The sequence below is a fragment of the Lampetra planeri genome, chromosome 33 (assembly GCF_965212315.1).
Source record: "Lampetra planeri chromosome 33, kcLamPlan1.2.h2, whole genome shotgun sequence".
Lineage (NCBI taxonomy): Eukaryota > Metazoa > Chordata > Hyperoartia > Petromyzontiformes > Petromyzontidae > Lampetra > Lampetra planeri.
In genome coordinates this window covers 7,793,136-7,813,370 of record NC_136139.1, presented here as the reverse complement: position 1 = coordinate 7,813,370, position 20,235 = coordinate 7,793,136, and the positions used below count along the sequence as shown (strand labels likewise).

The window sequence follows — 20,235 nt, the reverse complement described above, 5'->3', positions numbered from 1 at the left end:
AAAGAAAGCAATTTTCTACACAACATCTATGCATAAATCATGCATCTCGAGCGTGATTAAATGACAATGATGTTTGTTTTTGAAAACTAATACACAGACTGGCATCGCATTGATACGGCAAGCCGCACGCATGCGGCACCCAGATGCTGCTCCACCGTTAAAATGCGTGGCGTTTATAGGGAGGCGATGCGCGTACCCCGAAGGTGCAATTGTTTTTGTTTGTTTGTTCACAGGCATTAGCCGCACACGTACACATTTAAATGCGGACGTAAAAAAATAAATCCCCCCGCGCATATCTCAAAGCAATAAAATAGTCAAAAAAAGCATCTATCGCCAAAAAATAACAAAAAACCAGTGAGATAAGAAGACCACCTGTGAGCGTGAGCGCAGAGCTGGACGGCGAGAATAAAAGGCGAAAAGGGCGAAGGCGCAGCCAGGCAATTGGCAATTTGCTTGCTCATGCCACTGTTGGTCGATGAGTCTCCACTCGTGGGGAGTGGGTGGTGGAGGTAGCTCTACAGAGCTCCACACTGGAGTGTATTGTGTCTGCTCCACCACGCAGGCCAGATGTCTCGGAAGAGGTGGGAGTACGCACACCTTACCCCACCATCCGCGACCTGCCAATCGACAACCCATTTCTATTGCCGGGTGGACAGGGTGGCATTGTTGAAACGTGCCCACCGTTGCAACTGCTGCACCGGGAAATAACATCGAATCAGTGACCTCTGGATTGCACGTCCCGTGTGCTAACCGTTTGCACCACGGTAGCATCCCCGTGAAGATTGCAAGACTTCTTCTGTAATAATATTTTTTGTTTTACAAAACTACAGTGGCACGTAGCGCTGTTAAATGTGCATCGCAAAAAAACATAGTTCGGCATGAGGCACTGTGTCGATGTCGCATCGCCAGGAGAGCCGAGCGAGCCAAAAATGGCCACGGGTAATTGCGGGCTTCCTTCATCGTGTAATCCTCGACGCAGGTGGTGGCTCTGTCATAATGGGGGTCACTCCTGCAGCGGTTTGGCTGCAAGGTGACAATGCAGCTTATTATGTCTTCATTCCATCACAAAGGCACCCAAGCTGCAGAGAAACTACCACGTTTCATACATGTATGATAACAAAAAAATGCTGCTTTCAGCAAAAAACTAACGATGATAGAGGACTGCGTCAGAACCACCTCATTGATAGATTAAAAAAAACGGCCAAGACAAAGGAGAGCAAAAACTGCTTGGGCCTTAGTATATACCCCCCTGATATTCATGAGATAATGATGAGGAAAGGTCCAAAGTCACCCGACGTCGCATTGACGAAACAAAATTCAGACGACGGCATGATGCCTCTTGTTACTCGGCGAGATAAGCGGGGGGCAGAGGCGGTCAAATTCGAGAAGCTCCATCAGCCGCCCGAGCACGCGCATGCATCAGCAGTAGCAAAAGGGCAATGCTGGGGACCATGGAAGACAACACCTGAAATTAAGTGATAAGGCACTGCCATCATGTATCTAAAAAAAATGAATGGCAAAAAATAGATGGCATGGTTATCATTATCTTTACAGCCACGATTTTTCTACTGCTGGATTAAAGGACTCCCCAAACTGTCCCCATCCATTACGATTCCGCGATACAATAATGCAGGACCAGATGGGGTAACTGGACAGCATCAAATAAAGTAGCGGAAGCAGTTTTTGGGATAGAATCAGACAAATTATTTACTGAACATTTACACGAATAAAATATCTCAATATTGGAGTGATGTCTCGAGCATTGGACCTCTCACAGAGCAGCTCAACCCTCCATGTTAGAGAATGGCTCACGGAAGCGGATATTACAGAGCCACCCTTGAATTCCATTCAGTGACCTCTGGTCCACACAATCGAGGGCAGCACTTTCCCACACTCTCTGTATATGAGAGTAACGGTCATTGCAAGACAGTCAAACCGATATTTTTAATTATCAGAGCTAAACTTTAGGCAAATTAAGCGAATAATATACATCATTCGCTCAGATGCATCCAGCACCTAAGTGTCAATTAGCTGCTGTAAAAAATAACATTTTTCATTAAATATAAAACAATACATTTTAACATTCAAGTCCTGGCGAAGCAAAAATAAAAACTCCAGTTTGGGCACTTATCAAGCATATTTAGTTCCGTGGATTTTTAAGTACAAAATCAACAGCAGAACACAAACTATGTTGTCAGCGAATTGTAAAACTAAAGTTTGGTTTTGAGGTGTTTACTCCACACAGACAGATTATTTCAAGCAAAGTTTCTGGAATTCCCAAGGCACAACTGTTTTTCAGACTTTAATAATGAAGGTTCAGCGAACCATTAAATAGGCTACATGTTAATTTTGAGCCACAAAAAATTTCCAATGACACTGAAGCCATGCTTGCAGTTGACTAAGGCAAAATATCAAATATGACTCCGTGGCTATTTAGAAATATCAGAAACTTTACTGGTCCCCACCTAATACATAAAGGAGCAGTGTGCAGATGTGTATACACTCATGTATTTATACATCCAACAAACCAATGTCTTCATCATAAACCATATGAATAGTGGATCAAGAAGTATCTTACAGAAACACTTCAACGAGTCAATGTTGGTGAGAGTTTGGTACTGTTACTGGCCAACGGTGGAAGATTAGGCCAAATACCCTCAAGAAGAGCTCTCTAAAGATCCACCACCACCAGCAGTGGCATAAGCGAGCAGTGTCAGGGCTACACCTCTGTTTGTATTATTCTGTCATATCAATGGTAGTCAGCTTTGCCTGCTTTCTATTGGCTTTAGCATCACACTCTTAGAAACAGCACCCGCACATTTTGAATTCCCAAAAACCTTCAAAACCTTCAGCTGCACACCTTTGCAGGGCTACGTTGAAATACTAAATTATCCCCAAAAAATTGCCATTTTAATTTTGGAGACATAAACAAGGCTATGTTTGTATGTAGAGATGTGGACCACATTTAGTGTTCTATTCCTTCTATAATAGCATTAGAATTTGCATCACTCAGTGACTCCCTCACGACAATCCATATATTAGACGTATCAGTGTCACTGTCAACACTTATACACTGTGAAGCATACACTGTGAGGTCAACAAATTACTTTAATAATGTTACTGCAAACAACAATTATGTGACACCGTTTGACATGCACTGTGTGCATGAAACAGCCCTTTGGTAATCCACTGCTGAATGATGGCATCATCATGCCGTGCAGATCGTGGAGGTTATTTGACCATACTTCACCATGCTGGTCAGTGTGGGTTGGCAATGGCAGGCAGCAAAGTCATGAGAGCATAGAAATAAGGTACAACAATTGATTTTGCTGAAATTCCCTCTGCTGCCCACGATGTAGCCACCGGCACGTCCACGATGATCACTTGATTTTAGGTGTCAAGTTTCAGCATGCCAGGTTAATATTTTTTTGGGAGTTACATTTGAGATATATCAGTCGACTCTGAGAGCGCAAATGTGTGCGCTGACCATGAAACATGAATCCAGTAACGCTCGCAGTGCCGTAACCAGAATAATGCAACGCAGTTGATGTTCGAGCAAATAGGATCGTGACTGAAGCACTGCAACCTTTCACTTGCCAAAATAACCCCACCCCCTACCTTACGATGTCGTTAAATTTACATGCTTGCTAATGCACAACAATGATATGCACGGCGACGTTAAGAGAGTGTAGCAAATTAGCCATGAATTAATTTTAGAATTCGCGTTTGGTTTGCATTTGAATTAAAAAAAAATATCACCGCTTCGCCGAATGAAATATTTCAATTCATATTGCACCACGTAATTATGGACTTCCAAGTTGCTGAATTTAGTCCAGGGGGCCACTCGGCTGCGAAAATTCCATCTCGGAGCCACGGTAACATTCCCACGTCATGGGCACCGTCCTCACGCAGGCCGCTTGGCAGCAGAGGGCCTCGTCTTCTACATTTGTTATTTCACGAAAATCTCTGCACAGCATTGAGAACGGCAGAACCACAGAGGCACGTGGCATTTCAATGACACGATGATAATGTAGAATGGGCGGAATGTGTTTTTTCTTAGTTTTTTTTTCTTTTGTGCAACTTTGCAATTGTTTGCTGCTGGCAGGTATGTGGCCTCTACTCGAGATGGCTCTGGAAAGTCCCATCTCGAGATAATTTGGCATACATTTCTAAGCTAGCCAGAGCTCTTGGAAGAGGTGAGAGTATCCATATTTTTACCCTACCACACGTGACCTTCCGTTCGACTAAATGTAGTGGTGCACCCTTTCATTGGTGGACAGAGGCTGGTGGGGGGGGGGAATAAAAAAACCTGCCCATCCCTTGCAGTTAAAATTGAAGTCAAACCTCTGTTTGAAATTTAAATCAAACCTCCGTTTGACTTAAATTTGTGTGCTTGCTAACTGTTCGGTCACGGCAGCACATTTCACATGTTATCTTCATGTACAACCGTCCGTGGCATTGGCTCTTCTGCAAGGAGCAGCACTTTGTAAAATATTTAGTTGAATAGAAAATGCTAAATATCATCGCGAACAACACGGTTTGTACAAAATATATTTAATACGCAATGAATAGTGCTTGTGAGACCAGGTGCACTGTGGCTGTACAGTAATTGTACGCTCGCAACCCCGAGCGTTGGCGCCTTCAGCGGTGAATAGAAGGCTATAATTAATCACAAAAATGCATGCCCATTATACCTTAAATTGTTACTGTATGCATCTATAACAATGTGCTTGGGAACATAAAATCAACTCCAATTATGTCTTGATGACAACCATTTATAAGCTTTTTACTGAGATTTTTTGGCTGTTTTGTTTTCACAAGAGTGGGTTATTCGAGAATAAATACACATTTGAATGCAATGAATGTACTTTTTTTTACGTAGAATGTTGTTTTTGAAGAGTATACTATTTTTTGTTGAGAAAGTTGTCCATTTTCACAGACGATAAGTAATGTAACTCTTTGCCTTCATTGCTAAATGTTGACGAGTGGTGGTGAATCGGTTGGTGCTCTGCACTACGAACCCAGCGACCCGAATTCCATTCCCTGCCACAACTTAGATCAGTAACAAGTGGTATCTGAATTGGCCCTTCACCAACGAGCACTGACCATCAGCATGTTAAATGTGATCACACAACTGTCATGAAAGACAGGGCATGGAGGTGGCCTTCATCCAGCACTGAATTGACAACAGGCTGCAAATTATGTTCTCTATTATTTCAATGCTTTTATTTCCCTTGCAGTTGTCAATGAATCATTCTGCTACAAAATGGTGGGGCGTCTTCCCACAGTAAGAGGATGAGACCTGCAAACCGCAAGCTCAAAAACCAAAGAGTCGATCGTCTTAGTAATAATGGTGAACAAAATAGATATAAAGGTGGCGGACGTGACAGGGAACAAAACCATAAAGCAGTGTAAGCCGCAGAGTGCGAGCACTGCTGCGGTGCACTGTGGGTGCCACATCGCCAGAGGCCCACGGGGGGGCCTCCACCGCCTCCCACACTCCGCCACTCGATTCCTACGCTTCGTGTCCATTTAACGAACGGAATTGTGTGTGTGGGGGGGGGGCAGAGGCATTTGCAGCTCGTGCTCAAACACATCTAGCTGGCACCGACCTCTTAACCGTCAGTGTCTTAAGCTAAGGTCAGACTTCAGCCCGTGAAGAGTGAGGGTCCAGATTGCAGCACTTCTCCCGGGGTCAGGTCACAGAGCCTCGGCACAGGTAAACACGGGTCCAAACGGCGTGCATAACTGTCCCCCATCATCCCAGCAACCCCCCCCCCCCACCACCACTTTCACGTGTCACATCAATTACTCTGCCATGCCACGACCTGCACTGAGGCCAACCGCAGCATCCCATTCCCCATGGTGATCTCTTATTGCTGCATCCGTGCAGGACGTTTTAAGTGGGCCCCCACTGCACAAAATTATTATCCACCGGTGGCCACCAGTGTCAATCACTGCCTCGCAGCGTGCCATTATTTCCAAATGGCTGACATATTGAGGTGATAGGCGCCCTTGTCAAGAATAAAAGAGCACAAAGGAACAGTGGTATTTCTGGTCACATGACATGAAGCAATTAACAATGGCGGTCTATCAATGCCAGACACAGCACAAAAATGAATAATGGAAATAAAAAAAATGGCAATATAACTTTCGCCCGCCCACCACACGCTCATCAGATATGGTTGATTTTTTTTTTCTAAAATCTGAATATTTACTTTTCACAACATCGCATGTGCCGGTAAGAATAATAATTAAATAGCTTGTTTTATTTTAAGCTGATGATATCGGCGTTTTTGTTTTCCGGCTGTGCTAACACCACGCTATAAATAACTACGATTTACCATTTGATAGCAAGAGGGCAAACATTCTGGCAGTGGATGTGTCACCTGAATTAATGATACAGGCTACAAATACTGTACTTTATAGATATTTTATGGGCACCGTATATTTCACAAGACAATAGAATGCACCGACTAAACGTTAAATGTTTGGGGAGGTCTTTTTTTCCCCTAAGCATCGTGAGCTGAGCCCAAAGTGAAAGTGAGCCATGGCTAAGAAAAAATACGAACAAATATGCACACGTGTGAAACTGTTTACTAAAATGTCGACGTTCTATTTCGTGCGTGTTTAATACATGAATGTGTTGCAGTGGTGTTTAGCACAATTTGCACGCTGTTCTTGCAATCCTGAGATTTGTCGGTTAAATTATAAATTGAAAACTCATTTATTTCGAACTGCTTTAGTTTGTTGCTTTTTCCCCGCACCTCCGATTAGCACGGTTGGCTACGTACGGTGCGAAAGAAGTTCAACATGCATGTCTACATACATTCGATCTCCCGATGTGGCAGTTGAATCAGTGGGGTAAGTTTCTTAAATGCCCTCCTCCCCCCCTTTCCCCAACCTCTGTCCATCCAGCAGTGTAATGTGGACGCCAGACTTCGTCAATTGGCAGGTGACGTGTGTTGAGGTTGAGTTATGGGTACTCCCATCTCTTCCAGCAGAGAAGAGTAGCAAAGAAGAGGGTAGTCAGTTTAAGACGTGGTAGGCTTTCGCGACCAATATCATCCATAATACAGGTATTTTTTTGGGTTCGATCGCGTAAAGAAGAGGTTGGCCAAATGCTGGTGACCTGCACATATTTCAGGCCAGCAATGATTCAAGCAAGCCTGACTCTCACCTGAGGAGGCACTGTGTGGTGAAACCGGTTCAGAGTTTTCTTGGATGGAATAAATTCCGCTGATATGATGCACTTCCAGAACGTCATGCGGCCAATGGGTTGTGCAAGAAATACTTTTATTTTTCATGTGCAGAGACGGATATATGAAGGAAACGTACCGACCACTGTAATTACAATCTTGTATACAAAACACCTGTGCCATTAATTAAAAAAAACACCTGTGCCATTAATAAAAAAACACTACGTTTTATATTTTCAAGTATGGGTCCAAAAATGTAAGCTGTTTAACTCTACTCACTGCAGTAATTTGCTCTCGTGGTCTGGAATTCCCTTCCCTCAACCATCCGCGCTGTTGACTCCATGGCTTTTGTTCATGTGCAGGCTCAAGGCCTTTTGTTAACCTTAGCGTGTGACTGCACATCTACGTAATAAATATGGACTGTTTTGTACTCTTCTGCAAGGAGCAGTATATGGACTGGTCTGTACATATTAGCATTCGGTTGTATTCAGACACTTTATACATATTCAGTTGTATTTAGACATTTTATAAATCCAATCTGTACAGAAGGAACCAAAACAAATGGATGCAGGCCGAGAAAGCTGGCAGAATACAAAAATATTTAAAAAGTTTTGAATGACTTATGCTGTAGCTGGCATGGTCAAGATTAGATTACATTTACGATTTTACATGTAAAAATATTGGTTTATATAGAAGAAGAATATTACTGAGATAATGATCGCCGCATTCGTACGGCAGGAGGGAAAAACAACAGTTTTGAAACGTTATCATTGAATGCTAGGTTTTTTTCAATCAATCAAAGGAGGCAGTAGACGCTGCATGGACTGCAGCGTCTACTGCCAGGATATTGCACGGATGGTACATTCGTTGGCGATGTGTTTGATCGTTTGGACTTCACCACAGTCGCAGCTCGGCGATTCTCTGATCTTCCGTGTATGGGATGGTGTGCAGCATCTCCCATGTTACATTCGAGCCCTGTTAAGCAAAGTCGTGGTGGAAGAAGGGTCCTCCATGAGGTTTTCTCGTTTGCCACGTTCATAGCTGCCCACGATTCAGCCAGTGCCGATGTCTTCATTGTTCAGATACTAGAGTGGAGGCGCGCATCCAGAAAGTTTTCCTGGATTTCAACTTAAGCACATGGGTTTTGTTTGAGGTCTTTGTTGGAGCAGTAGAGCGACGACCATAATCTTGTGGTACCCCCTGGGTCATCGCGGCACCGCATCTGATGTAGGCTAGGGCCATGTTCTCCAGCACAGAGAGCCACGGAGGTGGCCTTCAGGGTGCTGCTGGTGATACGAAATGTCCCATTGATATCGGTATCGACAAGGTTTGTGCGAGCGCTGCCATTCCTCTACTGGAGCGCAGCACTGCATCGATATCTTGAAAGTGCGGCCGTCGCTTCCCCACGTTCGCACAAGTTGTCTGAAGACTCTTCACTCGTGGTTTTTTGTTTGTTTTCCTCTTGGCTTGTTCGACGTGGTGGCGGTAGGTGAGCGTCTGCTCGAGGGTAACCCCTGCGTACCGGGGGTGGTGGTTGTTTGTTAGCGGTGTACCGCAGAAGTCGACATTTAGTGTTTTGTGCGGCTTGGCTGTTGTTCACGTGGAAAATGAAGACGTCACTCTTGGAGGCATTTGGCTTAAAGCTCCAATTCTTGAAGTTCATACTCCTGCATGTGAACTTGCAGGAGGATGTCGCTAGGGTGCCACGGTGGCGAAATGTTAACTACCTCGCCTGGTATACAGGAGGTCGTGAGTTGGATCCCGACCCTGTGGTGGTCGTGTGGATTTTTCTCCACGTCCCCTAGTTTTTTCTCCACATTTAGAAATATGCGTTGAGAGAATTTGGCTGCTACAAGTTTCCACATGATAAGCCACTTCGTGGAAACAAGAGCTATATAGCTCAGTAGGCCTGACTTGGTAAAATAAGAAATAGTTTAGTTTTTGTTTAGAATTTCAACGGTGTAGAGATGGAACAACAGGGCAAGAACAGAACCCTGCGGGAATCCATTGTTCAATCTTCGTGGGCTTCTGGTAGTTTCACAAAGGTGGGCGGTGAACCATCGGTAGTTCAGCATTTTTATGATGAGTCTGACTGTCGGGCGGCAAGGCACAGTTGTTGCAAGATTCAACAGGAGACCCTTCCACCATACAGTATCAGATTCCGAGGAGAGATCGATGAACGCCATTGCTGTTTTGAGCTGACATTCAAAGCCACCCTCAATGTGACTTGTTAAAGCAAGCACCTCATCAAAGCAATTTTGGCCGGTTTTGAAATCAGCTTGTTTATTGAGGACAATATATCTTCAAGTGTAGGCTTTAGCCTTTGGAGCAGGTGACACGCCATTAGCGTTGTAACAAACGCTGACGGAAATCTGATCGTAGTTTTTAGCATCCTATGCGTTCTTTCTGGGTTAAAAAATCACTACAATCGTAGCCTCTTGGAACTCCTTTGGTACCACGCCTGAGGAGTGGATGTCGGTGGGGAAAGTGGCCGGGCATTTTCTCGCTCGTCATCTCAAGTTCTTGGTGAATTCTACATACATCTCATCGAGGCCTGCAGCTTTAGCAAGTTTCATCTGGGAAATACCAGAATCTACTCCCCCCATTGAGAAAGGACCATAAAATGTGGATATTTTTTGGCAGCGGTCGAGATTGCAGTAGTGCCTCTTGTAAACTCGCCATCCTGTGTTTTTGTCAATCGGTGCTCGTCAATGGCTCAGTAGTTGTCCGGCAATGTCGTCAGGGCTGACTTGGGGAGGTTTGTAGGCCAGCGTCATTGATGCTCCCAGCAGCCCTGTGCAGTACCAAGCCTTACAGATTATTTTTGTAAAGTCAAGCAACCCTCCACTCCTTCCAGTCCCTCCCCAACCCTGTCGTGACCCCCTTAGGTGCCCTCTGTTGTGGTCACTCATTCCTCGGCCCTTGAATGCCCCTGCCATCTAAATAACTCAATTTATTTTTCGTTACTGCTTTTATAAACTGTGTTAAGCGCCTTGAGCTAAGGCGCTCTATAAATATAAAATGAGATGCAATAATAAGGTTGTCGTCCGCTCCCTCGATGAAATGATGCGAACAGTTCATGTGCAGAAGTGAAATGGATTATGGTATTTAAGGACCGTTAGGGATGGCAACATAGTGGAGAGTTCTTCATTCACCAGGAGATTGAGCATGATTCATGACAATGATCATGATGTTGCTGCTGAAGACTATAAAACCTATATAAGGTTGAAATAGTTCATTTTAAATTAACACCCTCATAGTGAACACAATGAAGATGGGGGCCGATTATTCCAATTTATCTCATTAAGAACTAATGTAACTTTTTAAATAGCCATGTGAAAAGCAATTGCAGAAAATACTGCTTATCAATAATTACGTGTCAACATGTCTTAATACTTATATTTTTTTGCTGTAAAGATGGAATTCCATTTTTTATGGCAATTGGGATTACTGCCGTTGTTGTGATAGTGTATTTACTGAAACTCTTGACAATTAAAAACAAAGTTTTAAATGTGCTTTTCTCCGAAATGTTAAGCGATTTAAATACACGAGATCAGCACAGAGGAGATTTCTGCGTTTTAACCGCACCTCCTTGGGGAACACGACACATTTTAAATAACATAAAATAGAGCGTTTTAAATTAGCCACGCATATGTTTTGCTGTTAATTAAAATAGCAAATAAGCAAACACTGCCATTAATGATGTTTGCATGCATAAGTCGTTTCCCCTTTTGAGCTTTCGATATGGCAGCATCAACAACAGCGGCTACAGCAGCAGCAGTGGTAGCAACTGCAAGGTTGTCATGCCGCAAAAAAACGGGCGGCGGGTTATCAAAGCTCCCAGCTTGCAACGGATTATCCAGCTGGAAAAAAAGAAAAAAAGAACCCACGGCAGCCGAAGCGAGCCTCTCACTTTGCGGGCAGAGCCGCTTTCCCCCCCAACGCCGACGGCTCGTCAAGCCGAGATTGCCGCTGCCGTGCCGGTCGCCCACCTCTCTCGCAGGAGCGCCCCGTGTAGCCGGTGGCCGTGCAGTCGCAGACGTAGCGGTTCCAGCCCTCGCGGCACACGCCGTGGTTCCGGCACGGGTTGGAGCTGCACTGCTTCGGCGAGTCCTTGGCGCAGAAGGGCTTGACGCCGGCGGCGTTCTGCTGCTCGGCAAGCTGGCGGACGTCCTTGCTCTGCCCGTCGATGAAGAGGTCGCGAACGCACCCGACGTAGCCGATGTTGAGCAGCGCCGACCACAGCTCGGTCGGGAGGAGGAGGTCCGCCTTGTCTTCGGGAAGCCCGCCCAAGAACACCTCGCTGTCCAGGTCGAGGATCTCGTTGTCTCCGCCGGCGGTGAACGGACTGCGCTGGCTGTTCACGGAGATGCTGCCTAAAGCGGCGGCAGAAGCGGCAACAAAGGCAGCAGCAGTAGACAACAACACAATGGCGCTTAACACGAAGGCTTTCACGACCAATATTATCAGCAATAGAGATTTTTATTTTGGGGTTAGATCGCGTGAATATAAATGCGCCGTTAAACTCAGCACCACCCGATAACCAATTAGTAAGGTTTGTCACGTTAAAAAAAACATGCTTATTAATTACGAGTTCAGCACACCGGTTTATTGGAGAGTAAACCCACAACATTTACAATTCCAGCACGATGTTTTGCCGGTGATGACAACCAGCCTCATCAGGTGGGTTTATTGACACATTTATATTTACGCGATCTAACCCAAACAACAAAACGGTGCTTACTTAAGAAGAGCTATGCTGGAAATAATACAATCACTGCAACAGTCCAAGTCACATGACTCGAGTCCACATCTCATAGGTGGGACAAAGTCATTGTTATGCAAGTCCAAGTCGAGTCGCAAGTCATCAAATTCATGACTCGAGTCTGACTCGAGTCCAAGTCACATGACTCGAGTCCACACCTCTGCTGGTCAGTACGGGTTGGTGAAAGAATTGGAGGCCCACAGGGTCGATTCAGATATCACTCACCACTGACATCAGGAGACACCAAGCCAGCATCTGATATTGGGGATTCTACCACAATGTCATGTTTATTTATTTTTTATTAACAAATAAAAAATTCTTTCAACCAGCTCAGTTTAAAAGTCCAAAAGATCCAGGCTGTTTAAAAATATAAGTACAGTAAAACCTTGGATTGCGAGTAACTTGGTCTGCGAGTGTTTTGCAAGAAGAGAAATGTTTTTAACTAAATATTAATTTGATAAACGAGCGAGGTCTTGCAATACGAGTAGTACGTGTATACGCTTTGTCTGCCGAGCATCAAGTGATCACAACTGATATACGAGTGCTTTGATATACGAATGCTTAGGATTACAAACACGTTTCCGGAACGAATTATGCTCGCAATCCAAGGTTTTACTGTAGTTCACTATCCTCAGGGGGTCAATGCAACCGATTTCAAGGTCAATGCAACCGATCTAGAAAGCTAGCCAGGGTTGACTCTGGATGGCGCTGGGATGGATGGCCAGCAGGCGCATGCAGTTTGCTATAGACAGCTGCTGCTGCTACTGCTGCTGGGCACTGTGGTGGGAAGCATGGGACATGGCAGCAACAATTATTGTTGTGCTCCACTTCCATGCCCCCCGCTCCCTTCATTAACCCCCACTGACCAACGTGGTGAAGTCAAATAACCCCCTCAAGCCTACATGATGCATCGAGGTCCTCATGATGTGGTGAGGCCCGCATCCAATACAAGGACTTTACATGCACTTGTATACCCACAAAATGTAAATGAAATCAAAATGTAACAAGAATGGGTCACTGGGTTTTTTTGCAATAGATTGGGCAGCAAGTCAATGTCATCATTCTAAGATGAAGAAAATTAAGTGGTCTTAGGTGGGACCACAAAAGAAGGGATGATAAACAATGGTCAAGAATAATAAGGGAGTGGCAGCCAAGAAATGGAAAGCGTTTATATCAGCAAAATAATCTAGACGCACGTTGATTAAAAATGTGGAGGGAAAAACTAGAGGACCCAGAGAAAAAAATGATGATGATGACATAGATTACAAATCTACCTTGTGACGAGCGTAATTCGTTCGGACAGCCGCGAAACGCTGAATAGCGAACGGGCCTCACCTGTCCTGCCGTCTCGCTGGAAGTCAACGTGGTACCATTCTCCGTCGTTGACGTTGCTCTCCGTCGCCTTGAGCTTGATGGTGCCCGAGCCCATGTCCAGCAGAAGGAAGAGGTGGCCATCGAAGAGTTCGATGGCAAAAAAGTCGCCTTTCCTACTCCGCAGACCCTTGCTATCCTTCACTTCGCTCACTTTGCCCTGGGTGAAGATGATGAGGCCGCTGGGCTCCGTGGTGCGGAAGTCAAACGAGATGGAGCCCGTGCGTTTGGTCTTCCACTTTGGCAGCGTGATGAAAGCCTCGGGTGCCTCAAAGGTAATGGGATCCAGAGCGGCGACATTCTCGCAGGTGAAGGAGATCTCCCCGACAACTTTCATTTTCGGTTCGCCTTCCTTGGCCAATTTAGAGAGCTCCAGCTTTTGGTCGCTATTTTTGTAGATAACCTGAGGTGGTGGTGGGTGGGGGGGGTACAAAAAACACACGACCAAATATATTTTGCAAACTGCCAACCGAAGTTCACTGTCTCACATCCTGCTGTCAAAAAAATTCTGATGTTACGCACGAATCAAAGTTATTGAGGCAAACTGCCAGTTGGCAGTTTGCCTCAATAACTCTCACATCCCGATAGGAAAAATCAAACACGATGATGGGCCAAATGAAGCGTGTTTCTGGTGGTCGTGGATTACGATTGATGGCGCTGATGATGCAACCCTGCAGTGCTACCTTGTTTAAAAGTGGGGTTCCAGGGAATGCAATAATTCTGGGGGGAGTGCACAATGCAGTTAAAAGTTGAGCGCCCTGTAAACAAACGTTCAACGTTGGACAGAATGACCAAGGATACAATACAATCTGCTTTTGTCTATCGTGCAATCTGCTTAGCCTGTCGCTTTCATTGTAAACGAGCAAAGGCTACGATTCCCATTGCTTAATTGACAATACAATTTTTGAAACCTTCAGTAGAGGGTTCAGCCCAGAGGTGTGGACTCGAGTCATGTGACTTGGACTCGAGTCAGACTCGAGTCATGAATTTGATGACTTGCGACTCGACTTGGACTTGCATAACAATGACTTTGTCCCACCTATGAGATGTGGACTCGAGTCATGTGACTTGGACTCGAGTCAGACTCGAGTCATGAATTTGATGACTTGCGACTCGACTTGGACTTGCATAACAATGACTTTGTCCCACCTCTGGTTCAGCCCCTCCCCTTAACACTACAGGGCTACGATGATGCCTTCTTTTTCCTCGTTATACTTGCTAAGCTGTAGGTTTAGCGAATCATTTTCAGTGGTGGTCCACCACTGGTGGTCCACTGCAATATAAAACTAAACTTTTGTAAAGTTGCTGATTTAATCATACAAAGAAAGACAAAGATTAAGGCTGGAACAGCGCATGAGGGGGCCATGTGGCCAACATATCACACGTGACCACATGTCTCCCCAGTACTGTTGGCACACTACACGAGGTACTCATTTTAGGCTTGGAGAGGTCCAGGAATGGTTCTGATATCACTGAAAAAAAAACTATTTTTTATTTTACCAGGTAAGGCCCACTGAGCTATATGGCTCTTTTTCAGACACAATCTGGCCACAAATGATAGCTCAAAGAAGTGCATTATCTAGTGGAAATGTATATCAGCCAAATACTCTAAACGTATGTTGATTCTAAATGTGGAGGGAAAAACCAGAGGACCCGCAGAAAAGCCCACGCGGAGAAAATGCAAACTCTAAATATTCAACAGGCGTCAGGGTCAGGATCGAACCAACGACGACCGTCTGCACACCAGGTAAGGTAGTTAACATCTAATCACCACGGCTAACATCACTTGCCACTGATATTAGCCGTGGCTAGAAATCGAACTCAAGGCGCGGGGTTTTTAGCAGAGCTGGCCAGCTACGACGACGTCACTGCTACCCACAAATTACACAACAGACACACGTCCAGTCACAATATACGTTTTCCTAAGATTAAATCCATGAGTTCTATTAGGTGAAGGATGGCTCCGGGGTCAGAGAACTTAGTTGGCACCACTGGGTTTCAAAATGGGTTTCGGCCGCCCGTTATTAAACTGGGTTATAAAGTGTCGCGAGTTTATAGTGTCAGCCCAGTTAGTTACCAATGGATAGAGAGAAAAGTGAAAAAAAATCCATCACAACAAATTTGGGGTTTCACTTAATTTGGCCACATTGCAACTCTGCGAATGAAAAATAAGTTGAATTGCCATGAGATGAACATCTTTTTAATGGGGTGTAGTACATTCATGGGTTGCTGCGCTACGCGAGAGTTCCGAATGGATATTTTTTCTCTCATGACATGATGCTGATAGCACACCTTAAATGAATTTCGGAAAATCTGCTAAACAGATCGAACATTAGCTTAAAATGCGTACAATACTAAAGATTAGGAACCACTTAGACAAGCATATCGTTTGCTCGCTCACAGTATCAATACATAACCGTATGTCTTAATAAGCTTGAATACCAACTTATTCGTGGATTTAAAAAAACACCTTTGATATTTTTACAGAAAGCCCAAAGATTAGGACCTAATTTTGAATTCGAAGGGAGTCCATGCAATGTTCCACGGGAGAAATTAAGCTCTCTAATTTGAACTCCTGCCTCCAACTACTGAGTAAGCCGAATTAATCATCACATCCATCAATCTACAACTAATGAGCATGCAGATGGCACCATTTTCAAAGCATTAGTTTGGCCGTCTCGTTTTTGTAAAAAAAATTACAGATTTTTTTCATATATACTCGGTTCTAAATTGCCTTTAAGAATGATGAATACAAATTAATTGTAGGTGCAATTTTTTTGTTTTAATTTGTCAAGATTCAACCTTCTCTCAGTCCACTGTCGTTTCGTTCTAGAGACGTGGAACATTGTAATGTCAGCTGCAATTTGTGCGTCGATAAGAAAGTGCTAAAGGTATTTTATGTTCCTTAAAGTGCCTCATTTAATATGCACTGACTGTCGGTGATAATGGTGTTATTAATATCAATTGATTGTTTTAATGTTAAATATATAGCATCGGATATTCAAGCGAACTCTGATGAGATTTGTGATGCTCAAAGCATGAGGATTAACACATTCTGAATGTAAGTACAAATCATTTATGCAATATTTTTTTAGGACCCTGTATTCGTTCTCTGCAATTTTGGCGCTTTTTGTTTTGTTGTTGCTGTGCTCATGTAACCAAGGATCTCTTCTGTAAAATAGCTGGGCAACTGGCTAAGTGGATTCATCCGTGTAACAAATCCAACTAAACTTAAAACTTAACATTCAGGATGTCCTAAAAATATATATTTTTTAATAAAAGTGCAACCCTGCAATTGCTTGCTCACTCTCCTGCAGACAGAATGGCCTCCACCTGAGAGCGGTCTCGAGACCTCTCTCTCTCGAGGGTATTTGGCCTACTCTTCTATGCTGGCCAAACATCTTGGCAGAGGTGGGAGTGCCCAGTTTAGCCTACGACACTCGGCATGTCGGTTGACTAACTGTGATGTACCAAATTTCGATTTAAAGCTTTCGTGACTGTAGGGATTTATATTCTTGGTTCTTTCGGTAAAGTCACGTAGAAGGGAAATAATAAAATAATAATTAAACATAATATAATAAAGTTCTCACGACGTTTCTGCCACAACACAAGCAGCCGTCCTCAGGTGAAACGACGTGAGAATTTTACTATATTATGTTTTATTATTATTGTATTATTTCCCTTCTATGTGACTTTACCGAAAGAACCAAGAATATGTGATGTACCAGTTTATGCTTCTGGGTGGACAGAGGCAGGAGGATTTAAGAAACCTTTCCAATTTTTCACCTGCCATGCCGGGACATCAAATGGAACTGGCGAGCTCTGGATTACAAGCCCAATGTGTCCAAGCATTGCACCACAGCAGCATTCACTTCCCAAAATTTTATGATATTTACTAATTTTCCCCAAATGCATTTGGCATCATCGCATGATATGAAGAATCCATTTTGAACTCTCATCAGAGAAAAGTGTCGTCGCATGTGCCGGCACAAACTGTGGAGATTTTTTTAAGGAAATTCTCCCACAAAATTATTCAAATGGCCTTTGCATCCTTTACACAGGAGCAGTTGCACTGTGCCACACAATCCGCGAATTGAGATTGTTCATTGCAGCCAAACGGATAACTTTAATTCTCACATCTGGAATTTTGCCAAATCAAGTAAAAAAAACTGTATGTAATTATTTTTGTGCAGTCATTGGTGACAGAGCTGAAACTGTCAACTCACTACACTTGAAAACCTGGTTTAATCACAGGTGCCTGCCCAGATTTGAATCCAGGACCCAGTGATGCCGGATCGATGCTCTGACCTTGAGCCACCTGGCCACCTACAAGAATCGGCTTTTCAATCCATACAAAAGGCAGCTAATCTGTATGTGGGTATGTGTGTGTGTGTGGAAAAAACCTCCTCGCCCACTGAACCAAGTTCAATAAATGAGAAGTGATATGAAAGCTTATGACATGTAGTTTATGTGAACAAGGTGGAAATTACAAAAAAAAATATTGACCTTTGACACAACGATTTGGCTTATCGTCCCTGTCAATTCTTATCCACGCTACCATTTGCAATATTGTGAAATCATACGATGGATAGACACGCACCATTTCAATGGGTTTCCCACTACACTGTACATTAAATGGTGAGCGACACGGGTCAGGTGAGTTTATGACTGGTGAGTGGTGAATGTCAAATGAGCCGTGAATGTCAGAGGAGGGTTATACTGGTAGGAATCACCTGGTTCCACCAGCCCACAGGGGATTATTGTGTCCGTCCGTCGTACATCCAAAAATGGGAGGGGTGGGACTGGGTGGAAAGGGGAAGGTGGGGAGGGGCTGGGTGGGGAGGGGAGGGTGGGGAGGGGCTGGGTGGGGAGGATGGGGCTGGGTGGGGGGTGGGAGGGGTGGGGCTGGGTGTGGAGGGGCTGGTCACCCCGTGGTGCCCTTATAAAACTCAACGTTTAACCTACTCATGCCGGCTTGTGCCCGCCCTCACAGCCTGCCATATTTGCGGAATACACCACGCCGCCGTTGACCCTGGCCATTGACCGAGCAACCCAACGTTCCTACCAGCTCCCTCCGCAGGAATGTGTTTTGAGTGTCATATGACTGTCATGTCACCCCATCCATAGGATGGGCTGCCCACCAGCATTGCATAAGGGAATGTGTTGTTGCTTGGCAATATCAAGTTTCCACTCACTCTAACTTTAAAACACAGTGCCTATAGGCCAGCTTAGGAAGTCTCAACACGTTGGCATTCTTTAGGAAATAACATCAAAAGAGTTAAAACCCTTTAGACGACAATGATGGCCTTCAGTATAAAATCTACTCCTGAGCAATAAGTCACATATCGTCCATTTTATATACTTAGAAATTATCTCAAGAAATGCATTGCAGTGCGAATAAATTTAGCAAGTCCTTCCATGCATGCGTTTTCAAATATGGAGTGTGCCTCTTGGGCAAGTGTTAATATTAAGCACTGGCAGGAAAATCAATTTTCAATTTAGGTTCTTTGCAATTGGGATGTACAAAACCTGGGTTCTGGCCTACGATTTCGAACATCATGCAAGGCTGAGTATTCATCTTTGTGAAAACAGACAGCTGAGAATTCATATTGCTCTGACACGGAATTACATCGTGCTCCTGTGTGAGTACATTTACAAACAGCCACCGGCTTTACAGGGTGACTTTTAACATCCCATGTTGCCCGTGGATGTTCACAGTGAAGCTAAGTAATATCGGTCATTGAGCTAAAGAATAGGCATGTTACGTTGCATGAATTAACACAATCTGGGCGTTTGTAAAATGGCTTTCAAAAACTATGCACTGCTTCTGACTTTACGGGTAAAAAATATGAAGTATAATGCCACGTAGGACGCTGTTGTGGTATGATGTTTGCACCCTGGATGTGTACTTGAGAGGTCATTGGTTCGATTCAATCTCGTGGCGTGGCAATTGAAACAATAGTTTGTTGAATGCCCCCCTGGCCCCCATCTACCCAGCAGTAGTACTACTGTATTTTACCAGGTCAGGTCCACTGAGTTATGTAGCTCTTTTCAGAAGCAACTTGGCCACAAATAATAGCTCAACAAAGTGGCTTATCACGTGGACATTTATAGCAGCCAAATACTCTAAACGTATGTTTCTAAATGTGGAGGGAAAAGGCAGAGGACCCGAGAAAAATCCACGTGACCACGTTGAATAACAAGCAAACTAAAAATATACAGGCTCCATGGGTCGGGATATAACCCCACGCTCTCCTGTATACGAGGCGAGATAGTTCACATCTCAACACTGCCGCGCCCTATAAATGGGTACACCCAAATTCAGTCAATCATCAGGTCGCATATGGTAGAGCAAAGCGTGGGTACTCACTCCTCTTCCAAGACATCTGGCCAGTATGGAAGAGCAGGCCAATACACCTCCTAGAAGGGCTCTCTAGAACTTCCTTTAGTGTAGGAACTTTCAGCAGCAATGGCATGAGCAAGCTATTGCAGGGCTGCACCTTTACCTTTTACAATGATGTCGTTACCATTCAGTTGCTATTGCAAATAGCAGCCAAGGTAGTAGAACGTCAATAAACAAAGGTGCAGACCTGAGGGATTACTATCCATATTGACAAGAATGTAAATTTGACTCCACATACACACAAACATACCAAAATAAACTGCTACTGACATCACAAAAGTAATGGAAAAATAAATTTTGCAAAACTGCACAGTATTTAGTAAAACAATTAAGAACATTAAAAATATCAACATTATGAATATTATTTAATAATTCGATGTGTACATGTACATTATGATTTTGCAAATGCAAATGTCTGTTTATTTTTTGCCTGGCATCGTGTATATATCTGTGCCTTATTTACATTTTTAAAACTACAAAAATACCATGCAATATAT

At 44.0% G+C, this 20,235-nt stretch overlaps 1 protein-coding gene across 2 annotated transcripts in view; it reads right to left on the bottom strand.

Moving 5' to 3' along the window:
- Nucleotides 1–20,235, bottom strand: part of LOC144729733 (neurexin-1-like) — a 379,724-nt gene that overhangs the window by 246,903 nt on the left and 112,586 nt on the right. For both annotated transcript variants that reach the window (XM_078610192.1, XM_078610189.1), the window contains exons 4-5: nucleotides 13,300–13,738; nucleotides 11,192–11,575 (exon numbers count right to left, since the gene is read on the bottom strand). In XM_078610192.1, coding sequence (XP_078466318.1) covers nucleotides 11,192–11,575; nucleotides 13,300–13,738 — 823 coding nt within the window. The remainder of the gene's footprint in view (nucleotides 1–11,191; nucleotides 11,576–13,299; nucleotides 13,739–20,235) is intronic.